This window comes from Phallusia mammillata, chromosome 7 (assembly GCF_965637545.1).
Source record: "Phallusia mammillata chromosome 7, kaPhaMamm4.hap1.1, whole genome shotgun sequence".
Lineage (NCBI taxonomy): Eukaryota > Metazoa > Chordata > Ascidiacea > Phlebobranchia > Ascidiidae > Phallusia > Phallusia mammillata.
Window position 1 is genome coordinate 4076866 of NC_137258.1, and position 15626 is coordinate 4092491.

General features: G+C 38.2%; 1 protein-coding gene and 1 long non-coding RNA gene across 4 annotated transcripts in view; one reads left to right on the plus strand and one right to left on the minus strand.

The window, feature by feature from the left end:
* On the plus strand, positions 1–7062 carry LOC145237130 (uncharacterized). Of its 2 annotated transcripts, XM_080099887.1 has the most exons (9): positions 1–294; positions 401–692; positions 2005–2182; positions 2509–2836; positions 3389–3528; positions 4238–4370; positions 5009–5185; positions 5483–5588; positions 6527–7062. In XM_080099887.1, exons 2-9 carry the CDS (start codon positions 495–497, stop codon positions 6692–6694), a joined length of 1428 nt encoding a protein of 475 aa, XP_079956013.1. In that variant the 5' UTR covers positions 1–294; positions 401–494; the 3' UTR covers positions 6695–7062. The 2 variants fall into 2 exon arrangements, with proteins under 2 accessions (XP_079956013.1, XP_079956012.1); XM_080099886.1 differs by having other exon boundaries at positions 1–692.
* The window catches only part of LOC145237133 (uncharacterized), a 23932-nt gene continuing 13485 nt past the window's right edge, over positions 5180–15626 (minus strand). The window contains exon 3 of one of the 2 annotated variants that reach the window (XR_013861951.1): positions 5180–5412. This is a non-coding gene — a long non-coding RNA (uncharacterized LOC145237133). Of the gene's footprint in view, positions 5413–13119; positions 14190–15626 lie in introns of those variants that run through there. The other variant, XR_013861950.1, reaches the window with a different exon arrangement.

Genomic DNA, 15626 nt, shown 5'->3' on the forward strand with positions numbered 1-15626 from the left:
TTAGACCAAGGGTCGTAGGGTCGGTTTGTGAGGCACATGCTGAAGTAGCAGTATAAAAATCAGCTGTTGACTGATCTATAACAAAACTATCTAGAGTTAAACATGTATTTTTGTTGAGGTGAAAATAGGGAAGGTTTGCAACACAGGTCACTGAACTCGTTTATTGCGCCATTACGAATTGTAGGGGTTACTCCGGAGCAAGTGGTAGCAACTTTTTTTAGCAATAGCCAGGTTACTGTAGGTCAAGACGTGGGGCCACATCATCCGAGCTTCTCTCGTCGCGTGCAACGGAAGGTGAGCAACGTCACTGGTAGCAAAACAATTCCAACCTGGGTATCCTGTTTCGGACATATTTAGGCCAATCGATAGGAAACAGATTCTTACAATCCGCTACTTGCAGAGTAAGGGCGTAGTCGAACCGCCATTCGGTTAAGTCAGCGTCGAGGCCATAATAGAGCCCCAAAGATCTATAGGTTTACTTTACATCTGCCACAATGCTTCGGCTGACATCCGTGTTCCTGATTTTTGTCTTTTTCGTCTGTTCCCCAACGCCTTCATCAGGATTTTTTGAATCTCTATTGAACCGGGTACAGAAGAACCTAATGACAAGATGGGAACAGCTCCGAGATCAGCAAACTCGTCCTCGTCTCCTAGCGCAATTGCATTTGGATGGGAGTCCCACCTTTGTTGAGGTACAAAGAACCTGAAATGTTTTCATACCGCTATCGTTTTGTTCATTGCAATTAAACTAAAGGCGGTGTTATAAAATCTTGTTGACCAACGTTAAATGTTGAGTATACATTTAGGTCACTTGTTCAAAATTATTTAAAAAGAGCATCAGACAATTAATGTCAATGTTAATGTCAGAATTTTTTTAATGTCAATTTTTTTTATTCCAAGCGGAATTTAAATGCATGGTTCTGTATTATTTTAATAGAATGAATAAAACTTTTGACGCTGATCATTTTGAGTAATTTTGAATATTTGAAGTGATGGCAGATCCGTCGGTGACCATCCTGTTCCGTTGTATTCCTAAGCCTCACAACATTTCACTTTAGTTTAAAATTGTGTGTAAAAAACGCCAGCTCTTAGGATTCAACCAAACTTTCAACTTAGTTCAGTTAACAGTTTTGATTTATACAAATCCCTATAAAATGTTTTGTGTCATAAAACTAACGTAAGTTGACTTGTTTGGCTTTCAGCTTGTATTTTTGCTGTTGCAAAGAATATTTTTCAACAATTTATTTTCTTTAGGGAAAGACAAATTAAACGGTAATGTAAACTTGACATTTAAATTCGTTACTAGGCAAAGTTTCCTGGCCCAGTTTTGTAATCACGCCCCTTTTACCAGAGTTGTTAGCGTACCCGATACTAGGGCCCGAAAGTACAAGCCCTTATACCTGGGTAAATTTCTTGAAAAATGTCTGTTGTTTATGAAGATTTGACTTATGTAATGTTGCTTTGCGCCACACAAAACATCGTCTCTATTTTGATAGTATTATTCAAAAGGTCCTATTTGCGATAGACATGAAAACGTCAATAACTCTATGTGATAATCGAGGTCTCTCTTATGGTCCGCGAATGGAAGCCTAAATAGCAAAAGTATTGATAGATATTTGATTTGTCTCAAGTTTAACCCAAGTGTTTACTTTACGCATTGTGTGCTACGTGATTACGTATAATTGATGAGCTTAATTAATCCTTCTGGTGGGCAATCAGGAGCCATATGTACTAACACAACTCAGGCCTTGAGGCGCATGCTTGTCGACCAATTAACAATTGACACGTTACAAATCGCACAATTAGCAATCAAGCATTGGTTTAGACATTCCGTCTGCATTCCATGTGCCATTTCTCCTATATTGCCAGGTTATGGTAACTAAAAATTGATTTTTATGTAAAGAATAGCCAAAGATAGTGAAAAAAGTTGCAGACACACAGTTTTACAATAGTAAAAATCAACGCCCAATCCACTAACCTGCTTTAAACTTTGTTATTTTGCAGACGGTTGAAAACGTTGGCAACATGGACTTGGCCGTGTGCTCCTTCAACAAAACCGGGAAAAAGGTTTCGCTATTGAGGATGCAGCACGTCGCTGAGTGGCTAAAAGGAGAGGACAACTTTACAACCGAAGTGATGGCTTCGGCAATGGGCTGGCCCAACGCTGTGGGGAGGATTGAAAGTAAGTGTAAATAATAGGCAATAAAAAAACTTCTGGTAGACCTTAAATACTTAAGCGCATAAAACACAAACGAGCGATGAGATTCGAATCCACAAAATATTGTTATATATTTACATTGTTGTGTACAAAATAACAATTTTGGTTATGTACCACATATTTATTACTTCCGGTCTTATTTATTAATGCTTTGAAATTCACAGATACTGACATTTTTCGAATATGTATCAAGTATGCAAATATCTATATCGAAGTGGGTGCAATATCGGTTGACTAATCACAATTAAATTCTTCGACGTTTTTTTAATGCCAAATTTTATATTTTGCAGACGACATCCTTGTCGATAGCCAGCAGGACTATTGGTGGATGACCACGACTTATTATGCACCTGAAAGATCAGGAGGCAGCATAACCTTTCTTCCCCTGCCGTCCAATGAGAGCGATCTAATCGGTCACGTGAGAGTTACGAAGCAAGGCAAGTCGGGACATGCGAAGAACTGGTATTACTCGATGATTGACTGGGTTGACATGGACCAGGACGGTTGGCCTGACATTGTGACAACACGGTCACGTGTCATGCCAGGGTCAGTCAAGGTGTCGGAGCTAATTTGGCTGCAAAATCCGGGTCTTTCGTCTTTGTGGACTAGCAGACGGAGGTAAAAAAAAACTTACAGTCTTTACGTAACTCAGTGGTGGGATTCATTTTTAAGTCAGCCGGTTCTATCACAAAAGTCGTATTTTTCAGCCGGGTCTGTTACAAAAAGTCCATTGACAATAACCAGCAATGCTAACCGGTTCACTGATCTAACAAAATTTCGTCAGACGGTTCTACATAAAACCGATGCGAACCGGCAGAATCCCACCACTGCTTATGTCCTGTACTTGGTGCATGAACGATACGGAGTTGCATAATGGTATTTTTTTTCTTTTTGATTTAGCAAGGTGTTGTAAAGTTTTACTACAGAAAATCCAAAATTTATACTTAACTATAGGCGCAGGCTAAACGTTTAGAGGCAAATACAACACAAATTATTTAGATACTGTATTAAGTGATTATAAAAATAATAGGTTATACACAGTAAATCTCTGTTAATCCGGACCCGTTTAAAAAATATTGACTGGATTAACCGAATCTGTTTCAACCGAAGTTTGCTGTACTTTGGTTTGTCCGTTAAATCCAAAAAGTCAAATTTTACGTTACGTTTCAGCTGGACTGCTCATCCTATCACCCATGGCCCAGATGTGACTTTTCGTGTACTGAGAATTCCTTTGCCGTCTGGAGAAAGTCGACTGGTGATTATTGGAGCCGGTTATTGGGACAATAAACTCTACGCCGTGTGGACCGACGGTAAATTGCATCCAGATGTATTGACGCATTAAGTGACTGTTATAAATCTCTATTAAGAAAAAAACGTAAAATATTTGTACTACTGTCACTTTGTTTTGTGGAATGTGAAAAACTCAATTTCCTCACCAAAGATGCTGCATTATTAACATGGACTAAAGCTCCGGTATTTAGCTTAAAACTTACTATTGTCAAACTCATAAATCAATTGTGTAGTACAATAATCAGGAAGGCTGAAACTCGTCTATGTGCGTGTATGACCCCGGGTTAATTTAAGTGAAGGTTATTTCAGGTCATAATATCGGCGAGATTGTGTTATCTAGGACCACCTGTATACTTTCAAATAAAACGTTCCGGTTTCGGAGCCAATATTCGTTGTAAATTTTCAAGCGTTTAGCTCCAAATATCGGGCAAAGCTTGTATGTTGCGCTTTTAGCCCAGAAATTATCACAGTATACTGCAAAGATTTGTAAATGCTGCGGACTCGATTCGTGCCGGTATGACCCGAGGTTAATTTTAGTCCGGGTTATTCCAGGTCACAAAGCTTGCGAGGTTGCGTAATCCTGAACCATGTGGTTTGGGGTCCCTGCTTTTCGTCGTCAGCGTTTCAAGCTCCACAAAACAACAGCTGGAATTGTTTTTTGACCTACGTTCGACCCCGTCAATGCTTATTTCCATCGAAAACATATTTATTCTCTCAATGACTCCACAGACCCGGAGGAAGACTGGTCGAATGTGGAAGCAGTTAACGAGAGAGTAATCGACAATCACGGATGGTTTTATGACCTGCAAATTGCTGACGTAAACGCAGACGGAAGAGATGACGTCATCGTTTCAACATGGGTGTAAGTCTTTTTGACAGCAACGACCGACAAGTATTAGGTTTATTGGTTTCTAACTTTGACCAGTTGCAATGCGTCACGTGTTACTATATTTCCATGGTGAACTTTTTGCCTCCAATGAGTTTACTATTAAAGGGACTTTACAGCAATTTAGGGTCTTGAGAAAATCGGATTTAGGAAAAGGTAAAACAGCTGAACTAATAAAAGTAACCTCTACATTAAATTTTTAATTAAAGCTGGCGTAATTTTATCCCATTTGCATAGTTGCTTGAAGTACAACGCTACATAGTAAAGAATAAAATATATGATGCCAAATAATAAAATACTCGCGCGTCATAAGCTAAGCAGGAAGTTTGTATTTACATTTAAATTTGACTAATGATTAAAAAAAACATGTCCGTTGCGCACTATAATGGCAAGCACCACTTCCCATGCAGACGTTTCAAAGGTTCTAGATTTTTGAACAAAATCTAAACCACTTTCAGGCTGTGTTTGATTGACAAAAAATAAAACATATGACAGTTGCCATTCCTCCTTTTCACAAAGACCTATAATAATCATCAACTTTTCCAATAAGAAACAACCGTTGTGATAATAAAACCACAGGTTCTTCATTTTTACCAGTTTGTATGTTACTTCAGGCACGGCTTGCAACAGGGCTCAGTGATCGTCTACGAAATCCCTTGCGACTTCATACATGGCAAGTGGCGTCGTCACACGCTAATAGATGGCGCTGTTGATATGCCACTTCCCGATCTCGGCTCTGGTGGGCGAATCAAGGTCTTCCACCCAGTGGCGCTGCACTCCGCCGTATCAAGGTAAGTTGAATTGACTGGAAGGTTGGAGGTGCTTATCCCATATACAGACAAAAAATCTTACATTTTCAAAGTTGTCTTCATAGATAATTACGCCAGAGAGCGTCCTATAAGGTTTTAACCAGTTAAAAAAACGTTTAAAGTGGATATAAGATAAGCATTTGGGTGGATGAAATTCTCCCATGTAAAGAAACAAAAACAAAGATCGGTTGTTCGTTATTGAAGGGTTTCTGCAACAAAAAAATACAAAATAGCTGTTTTAAGGCGATTGGTAAGTTACAGGTGATTATTTTGCTGCAGGAAGAAAAAGCCGTTTATTATAGTTTCCGGGGACAACGACGGGAGAGTTTACGTTCTTATTCCAAGTTCGCGCAAAACGAATGACTGGGAATACATCAGCCACGATGTAAGTAAAAATTAATTATGGTAATATTTTTCTTTACACGTCTTTATGTTGATATAGCCTAGTATGCTATGTTATTATATGAAGTGGTTGTAAACGAAATTCAAATCCTAGTGTATTGTGTAGCCGTAGGGCTTACATTGATCAGTGATTTACCTACCCACAGTTCACGGACGTAAATAAGTCCATGAAACGTCATCAAATATATTTCAACTGCGCAGTTTTTCATGAGTTTATATGTTTATTGGGCCCATAAATGTCTAGGGAAAGCCAAAAGTATTGCATGCAAGACCTAAAAAGGGTAAACACTGGCTAAACAGAAATCTTGACTTGCTGTTAGAACATGCACAAATTCTATTTAATGCTTTGTTTAGTTCAGCGGTTCCCAAACTGGGGTCCGCGGTCCTTTAGGGGCCCGTGAGGCAATTTTGAGGGGACCGCGAGGCGATTGAAGTAATTCTATAATCTTATTTGGCGTCAATTTGTACCACTAAATAAGTTTAAATCAAAGTAGAATTGAGAATCGACTGTCTCCATTGCTAAACAATGGCCTTTATTGAATGACAGCTATAATAAATGCAATTGTTCGCGCACAATCGTAATGTTTTTGTCCTGTTTGTGAAGTCACATGCTGTCCTTGGATGATTATTATGCGCAATTTTGCACAACTGGCTAAAATCCTGCAATAAACTTTTGTTTTTATGAAATACACATTTAGGCTTAAGGACCGCGAGCCCTCGAAATAATGGCAAGGTGACCGTTTAGAAAAAAATATTAAAAAGTTTGGGAACCACTGGTTTAGTTGAAAATAAAATAGCAAGTAATCCCCTTTGTCATACTAAAACTCAATTTACCCCCTTTAATCAATTCATCGAGAGGTGTTTACTTCGGTTTGCATGAAATACCCCACTGTAATATTTTGCGACATTTGCTTCTTGCAGATCTATAGAGCACGAGGACCTGTGGGCGCGCTTGCTATCGACGACCTTAACCATGACGGATTCATGGAGATTGTTATCCCGGTTATGGACAGCAACAAACTCATGTTTTTCACATATGAACCTGGACCGATTGGCCCTGAGTACTTCGTCGACGAAAGGACACCCTAGTCATCTAAATGCCGTGGTTTTTTATGCTTTTAGCCTGAACTTTTATATTGACCTAGGATAAATAATATTTTACGTTTTCTGGTAAATGTTTACTTGAACTCTTTTTTAGATGTCCATAATTTGCTATCATAATTTATTGATTGAAACTAAATAACAGTAGTGAAAAGAAATCGTTTATTTCTGTGTACAGTATTTGTAGTGTGTAGATTTTATCTGATTAGCCACTGTTTTCGAAAAAAAAAACTGTTGTACAAATGTGAATACGGCATAAGATGGTTGTTGATGCGATATAATTCCGTTAAGAGATGCGCAAAACTTTAAAACTCTGTTTTTATCGTGATTGGAATAAATTTGTACCTAGCTTTCAATGTAAACGACATCTGTGCAGAGAACTTGGGGCTAGAATATGTGAAAAAGATAATATTTATCTCCGAAAAAAAGAAAACACTTTGTGTTAAACGATGCAAAATTTGGTTCGGTGAAACAGAACGTTACTTAAAGTGGCTTTCAACCTATGGGTTGCGACCCTGTTTGCTATTTGATTGTGGGTCGCAAAAGATAAGAAAAGATAACCACTAAAATGTTTTTGTCAGCAATAAAACAGAATAAAGATCACCAAGAATAATCTGACAATTTTATTCAAACTTGTTTCGTATGTCGCAAGAAAAATAAATGTTGTAGCCTATTACGTGACTATGCTGAAAATAATATGCCCAACGCATTTGACACTGCTCGGCAAACTAACGACAAAACAGGCATTTATATTGGATATTGCATGATTGCTTACTAGATGAAGCATGTCAGTATTTTGTAACTAGTTAACCGATATGAGGACAAGCAAGTTTAATTTCCCTTTGCCTGAAGTGAGTGTTTAACTTAGTAAAAACCTCAAAGAAAATTAGAAGGGGGTCACAGGTTGCTAAGAAGGGTTGCAAAACAATGACCAGTAAATCTGTAACATGTTTATTTAACATCTGGACCTAAAATTTGAACCACGCCTGAAATTTTTTCGTCTAGCCGATCCAGGTACAAAACCATTGCCACACACACAGATCTTTTCTGACAACGTCGGTCCAGATTGCAAATTACAACCGCCGTGACGTCAATGCAACCACAAAGGCTGCTCTGAGTTTACATTTTAAGCCGTCTTGAAAGATGTTCGAAATTCCTGCTGGCGTTTTAAATATTGTAATCTTGAAATTTAGCATGTAATTGGAACTAACAATAGAAAATTAAGTTTTTATTCGTGTCAGACAATCCAATTAAAGTGTTAATGAAATTGATGTTTACTCTGAATGAAAACTAAAGCATATTACATTCCCGCGTAAAGTTAAACAAAACGTAACTTTTTTCTGCAACGATATAACCTACTGTGACTATAGTCTATATATAGGATAGCTGGACCATTTGGAGTTAAAAACGGGCCTGAAATTGGAACCGAATCCGAAGTACAAACCTGAAACTCGACCCGAGCACAAAACGTTTTGGAGAAGCTCGTTTAGTCCCGAAAGTTTGTTTGAAAGGCCTACCCAAAGTTGTCACCGGAAAGACAACAAACACAATAGACAATGGTCTTAACATGGCGTTTTTGTGCCATTGGGCATTATAGGTGAAGTCCAGCAACTAGCTAATTAAACTTATTTGGAAAAAATACTGACACAGAGTGTGAAGTCAGGCCCGAATCAAGCCATTTTTTTGCAGAAAGCCAAGCCCGAACCCGGCCCGACTTACAACTCTGGGACCGTTATCAATACAAAATACTTTTGGTCCCAAAAGTAGCCTACTGACGAAATAAATTTGCAGCAAAAGCAAAAAATGGAATTGGGATACAAAATAGCTCCGGCCCAAATGATTTATTATATATATCTAATTTGAGTTTGGCCAAGATGAGCCTGCTTTTTGTGACGTAAACCTTCTGTAACGTCATAAATTTGTCACAAAACCGTAAAGAAAAGGTTAAGAACTAGTGATGCACCGAAGTTTCGGTTGGCCGAAACATTTCGGCCGAAACCGCTGTTTTCCAATGTTTCGGTTTCGGCCCGAACTTTTTTGAAAATTCGGCCGAAACCGAACTTTTTTATTGCATGGAATTGAGGCCTTAAAATTTCATTTACGCCCATACGAAACATCATTAATTAACTTTTTGCTGTATCTATGAAATACCAGCCACGTTGTCTGCAAAATATTAGATGTTTAGCAAAGTTTACCCATTGTGAAAGTGATTTTAGTTTGTCAAAATTGAGTTCACTCGCATCAATAACACAAGGTTCAGTCGAAACCATCCACAAAACGGGGATTTTAGGTTCGGCCTGATTCGGCCGAAATTATTCGGCCTCATGGCCGAATATTCGGTTTCGGCCCGAACCTTTTTAGGCGGGTTCGGTGCATCACTATTAAGAACCACTGTCACATTTCAAGCCGGACAGTCAGAAATCCGACTTAGATTGCCTTCTTCGGAATTTGAAGGGATCAAGCAGTGACACGAACTTGGATTTAAGTCGCATAAATAAAGGTCGTAATCGGGAAATTCAAAAGATGGATGAAAATTCCGATACTGATTAAAACGATGGCCCGACAGAAACACTCCTCTGATTGAAATGTTAGTGTTCGTTCGCAGATTTTTTCTGGATCAAGACGATATGATTAGTAAATAATGATGGTAAGTATGCGTTAAAATTAATTAAAGTACACGAACCGTCAAGGTTTTGTTCCCTATGGTTAAAATTTATTAAATACACGAACCGTGTTTTGTTCCCTATGGTTGGTTATTGCTAGGGAATTATGCCTTTATGCCTGTGCAAAATTGTCATTGAGATGTAATCCAATGCATGAAACGCGGTGCACAAAATTCAAGCCTGCATAGGCCTATAATATCAACCGATGTAGCCTATATAGTTTTTTTTAAGTAGTTAAAGTAGCCTAATCAGCAAAAACGTCCTTGGGTTCAAAAGTTGACGGTAAAACAAAACAGCAACGCGAAACAAGTTTGAGAAAGATCACAAAATCACACTGTTTATGAAATAGGCCTCGAAACGAAACAGTGAGTGTACATCCAGGCCCTACGAAAGGAGGGTGTAGCCGCACCGAACTCCATATGAGTTCAAAAAAGGTTCATATCAAATTTAATAATAGATTGGGGAATTCTGCATGTTTTTTTTTTATTGTAGCTTGAATCTGAAAATTTTTATTCTGATTGTCGAGTATAGCAAGTTAGCACTGTTTTAACTACAAATTAGGCTCATCAAGGCATTATTAGCGTTCCAAAAGGGGCTGATAATGTTTCGCTCAAGCTCATTTTTTTCCTCCTAGGGCTCTGTGTGCATCATTCGGTACTAAACTTTCTTTGCTGACCTAGTGTTATCTAACATACCTAGTTGAATTGGAAAAAGTGAATTTCAACTGCATGTTATCTTTTGATATATCATTAATAAAGTTATATTGTTTGGTGATGTGCAATTGTTTAGACCAGGGGTGTGCAACTTGTTGCAAGCGGACCAAATGCTTATACCCATTGATTAATGTTTGTGCAGCCCGTAGAGGCGCTTGGATTTTAAATGTGCTTTCAAAAGAGTCGAAATATTATATATTTTTGAGCAGAATAATGCCCCCAGTGCTATTTTCTGCGACCTGACAATATGCAGCTAGAATTAAATGTGAATTTTACTTTTACCTGTTAACTCAATATAGGCATATTTGGTATGCAACAAAGTAAAATCACCTTGTGTTATTCAAAGAAGCGACCCTCGATCTTATCTTGCTAATTGTATTTGGCCCCAGAGTGATAAAGGTTGCACGACCCTGGTTTGGCCATTGTATGTGCATAAAAATACTCAATACTGTTTTTAGCGTTTCAGACCTAATTATTTTTATTAGCGTAGACCAAAAGTTTCTGTTTATAGACAAGTAGCAGAACTTGAACTTATGGTGGTTAAACTCCAAGTGTTTACGACTAGGGCTGACCACAACAAAAAACATCAATACAAGAGCCCTAAGCTCCCTGTGTTAATTGAACCGCGTGCTTAACCCCCATGACTCTGTCAACTGCATGACAGAGCGTTGAAAGCAAAATTACATTAAAAACCACAAAGTCGACCCCGAGCCAAATGCCAATCATGCCTCGGATTTGCTTCCATGAAACACATCAGAACAACCAAGGTTAGTCACCAAAGGACTGACTTGCGAACACTTCCCGAGGGACATTCGTCTCGAATTATGTCTCTGTAGCCTAATATTGGTTATATTGACTGACACAAGATGTTTAATAATAAATCAGTTGCAATGTGTTTGGACATAGTTTTGTTAAAACATACTTGGATAAAGCTAATAGTGATTGAAAGCAATTTTTACGCCCTATCTGAAAAGAGCCCTTCTTCCACTTTGCAGCTTGCTTCATAAAAAAACAAGCGCTTTTAGTGAAGAGTTTTAATGCCGATCGCAAAGTATGATAGATGAATGTAAAAGACGACATAGGGAACAATTTTCTAGTGCCCAATTTTACCATGTGCCATTTTATAACGCACGGATGACAAAAACACAAAAGCGATTTCGCGCTGTTGTCAACCAACACAGAGACTCATCGGGAGGCAAACATAGACGACAGCTCGGTGATAAATGACAAGAAATCTGACACTTTTTTGTGAAGTTTTGCCTCGTATGGTGTACGTGGCGAATGCTAAGACTTGAAACAATAAGTTGAAAACGCAATTACATTTTGAGAAACCGGTGCTATAATACAATTACAACAACGACTATAGTTACTTAGCCGAAATGACAGAAGAATGAAATGGATGTTTACAAAATACGTAGTAAAAAAACTATTTCGGCAAACAAACATATTAAGATTAGGACATTGTACTGGTCAAGTAATATAGAGTTAAATTTTGCTTTTGTATTCAAACGTATTAAGTATAGCCCAAACAGCATTCACATCTGGTGTGTAACTTGTCTTGGTTTAGACTTTAATTAATTCTTTTTTGTCATTTTATTTGAATAAGGTTGTTGAGAAGAAATAAATGTAAAAGGAAAGGCCGATCAGAGTACGAGTTTGTTGCTGTGAAGAAACTTTCGAATGTCAGTCCGAATATTTAGCCTAAGCTACCCGTAAAAACAGAACGTGACAAGTAAAATAGCTATAGGCAGTTTAGAATCAATACAGAACATTTGGTAAAAAAATGGCCATTATTTCAAAAGTCTGAAATAAGCATCTGCGTTAACTACCAGGTCAAGCAAACCCAATACAAATGATAGACTTTTACATAAAACCAATGCACGATGAAAATGACATATTATCAAAATAAAAATCTGACCTTTACCTAAAAGCAACGTGTTTTGTCTTTGATGTGCGCTAAAAAAATAAATATTGCTCAAAGGGGGACATTTTCGTGCTCCGATGACCAATCGATGATAATGAACTCTGAACTCGCAGTAGCGGCGAAGTGCCTGTCACATTCAAAGCTAATTATTGGTCAGTGCGGGGAATACCCTATCCCGCGAGACCGCATCGATTCTGATGGGAGCCTGAAACTCCGTGTAATGAACGAAACTCTGATATATCTGCCTGTAGCAAGCGTTGTCGAATGGAATGTAGTCGATTGCACACGTAATTATGAACAGCTTGAGCGAATCTTGCGGTGTAATAGATTAACAAAGACTGCGCTCTTAGATTAGTAGGCTACAGTGTTTTCTACTAGTTACAGTCTTTTTTCACTTTAACCTCTTCGCTGACTAATAAAAGTGTTGAGACAATAAAACAAGCATAAAATTGTAAAAAAAGTTGTTTTGTAAGGTGAAACAAAAACCTTTTAAGAAACTAGGTCCGCAGGCTTGGACTTGGGAAATACTTAGTTTGCGTGCATTTTTAGAAATAATGTAAACTACAAGCGCTCAAGTTTGTATGTTTACGTGAAGAAAGGATGATCGACTAAGATCTCGTGTCACAGTGTATGTAAACTGCAGCGCCCTTGCGAGCCATCACACAAAGTAAAAGTCCAGATTGTTTATAAGTAGTGACAAGGCGGTTCACGTCTTTCCGTTTGCGATCGAGGATTATCAAGGCTTGGTCCGCTCGGAAAAAGTTTAATTCTAATTGTTTGTTGACGGTGACGATGAGCGCCTTTTCGCTGAAGCAAAGGCGAGGACAGCGTAAACATTATTGAGCCAAATGAGACCTGAGGCAATAAAGAAGACACACTCCTGCTTTCGAGATGTCTCGTGTCACAAAACTTGAACACACCGTTCGAGGCTTTGTAACTCAGTGTTGTTTTTTGAGCTAGTTAGCATGTGAAATTGCAGCATGATTTAGGAATGTGGTCAGGTACCAGATATCGGTTTAATTCTTTTATTCAGGGCGGTCTGCAACGAATATTTGTTGCTACAAAAATAGCAATTCACGATGTCGGAGTTTTTGCACAAAGAAAAGCAAACATAAGTAAGATATCAAGTGTTAGCATGTGGGTCAAAAATGTCATTTTCGCAAACCATGCAAAAATGCATTAAGGGCAACTTAACAATAAAAAAGATATTGCATTCGACAAAAACGCATAGTAAAGGTAAATTTCTGTCTGGTGTACAGTTATCTAATTTTGAAAAACGAGTACAGAAAGCACAGACAGTGATTGTCAGTGAGGTGTTGTGTGTGGGGTCGTGTTCAACGATGAATAATTCATTTTGCGTGGGCAATCCGCAGACATATAATCGCGGCAACTTATCGATCTGTGTCATGCGATTTCCCCCTGGTCAATCGACACCACGGATAATATTATTCACTTCATAACAGAGTTTTACCCTATCTGGTTGTACCGACTGTTTTTCATGAACAGTAGGTAGAAAGCTAATTATATTTACTTTTAACGACTGCTTAAAAAGTTGATTTTCGCTTGTCTTTCCCCTATAGCCTACAACTTAAGAGTTTTATACAGATTTACGCTTGTTTGTAAACATTTACGTCTACGTTTAAATTTTTTAGATTTCTTATGTAAGACAGATATGTTCGCTATAAACGCATCGTCTAAGTTTGTAAAAAAGCAGCATAATAGAAAAGGCTGATAGTGCTGCCCCTTAATACACGATTGTTACACAACTGAAAGCCTTGCGCACAAAACCGACTAAAACACACGCAGTATAAAAGATATAAGAACGCAGCACAGATAAAACCGGTAACAGCGTAAAAACAACCGAGAAAATAATTGTGTTACTTACACCTATAGATAAACTTTAAATGTCGATTATATTCAACGATTTGTCTTCACAGCTATATCCGGGTTAACGGTGCGCGATTGTTCACGTGAATTCGCACTTGATTAAACAAACCCCTCTGCAAGATACTTAGTTTAAGCGCACTGAGTCGATTGGCATTCCCCAAAAGGGAGTTCTGTGCAAGCGTCAGCAATTTCGGGAAGCCATAAATTATAACGTTGCGTTGTTCACGATTTTGCCATTCCACTGTCAGCGCCATGCATATTTTTCTCAGAGCATCGTATGGGGGCTGCATTAAAAACTGATAGAATACGTTGTTGTATTATTTTGTACAATACTTCTATCCCAGTACATTTGAAAATTACATATAGTGGTGAAATCACTTATGTTGCTATCCAAACTTAAGCGTCAATATATTTTGTAACTGCCTTCATATAACAGTAAATATCCCAATGGGGCTAACAACAATAATGTTGTTGGGTGTTTTGCGGATGTGGGTATTTAGACTTCAAACCACTTCTTTGAATATCTCAACTGCACTGCCCATCACACAGGTTTACATAAAACTCATAGGATCGAACACAAAAGCGCACATATTGGAGTGTTTAAATTTAAGGTTTTGCTTTGATATTGTAATCCAAATAGCTTCGTGGAAATCGAATTGACCGCATGTATGTTGTACAAAGCGCTACAAGGCGGGAAAATTTACCGTGCTGTTGTAAAACACAGTTGTGGTTTTAATACGTTTGTATTCAGATCGTAAACTCTTGCGATCTATCGTCATATCTCAACACCGCAAATAACTTTCATCTTTTTCCGCTCTCTACTGGGCTGTAGACTATCTGAGCCAAATTACCAGTGTGCAATAGTAAAATTTGGGCATCGGTTTAGGTGATTGAAAAGTACCTTGTTTATAAAACCCCAAAACAAAATTAACAAAATATTTTTGCGTTATAGGCCATGCAAGTTTTGGGCCCACTCTTAAACGAGGTTTAGATAGATAGTAAAAGATAATTTAGATAGTAAAAAAGACTTTCATGGTGCGTTTGTGTTTACCAAACCGTGGCCCAAAACCCATGGCCTTATAAGCGGGGGCAATGCAGGGACAACCCTTGGCTACTCAACCTTCAACCAATCATAACCACAAGTACACTTTCGGCTTCGGGCATGAACACATCTGAACTTGATTTGTGCCTGTCAGAATACCACATAATAAGTATGCAACTATAGGGTATGCAGGTTAGGACCGGTTTAAAAATAAGTAAAATTATGTTGTGTGTAGAAACGCAGTCCACCACATGTCTTGTTTCATAACTCGTCTTTGCGAAAAGGTAGTAACTAAAGAGTTTTCTTTAAAGCTTGGCACAGAGTGAGTTAAACGAACTCGCGTGTAGCTGACTGTGATATAAGTGTACAAAACTGGCAAAAATGACTTTCTCTTGATCATTTAAACATTTAGATGAGCGTGTTGACAGTTTTCAACAAGTTATAACTTTAAATCCAGGTGTTGCAAAAATCGCCGTTGCTTAACAAAACAAGTGTATTTGTTGCTTTGGGCGTTTAGAGCAGTAGGCCTACATTTGATAAGTGCTGCAGATAGCAAATAAAGGAAACCTAAATCTGATACAGTCATCCACGAAGGCGCAATTATCTCAATGTTTGGGGCTTTAGATTAACTTATAGCTTTGGGGGTCTTTCGTTCTCTTTTTAAACTGTTTATCGCGGGTAACCGTGTAAT

Coding starts and splice junctions, on each gene's coding strand:
- LOC145237130 (XM_080099886.1), top strand. CDS start 495: ATGCTTCGGCTGACATCCGTGTTCCTGATTTTTGTCTTTTTCGTCTGT. Junction 4,371..5,008: donor GTCATCGTTTCAACATGGGT/GTAAGTCTTTTT, acceptor ATGTTACTTCAG/GCACGGCTTGCAACAGGGCT. Junction 5,589..6,526: donor GGGAATACATCAGCCACGAT/GTAAGTAAAAAT, acceptor TGCTTCTTGCAG/ATCTATAGAGCACGAGGACC.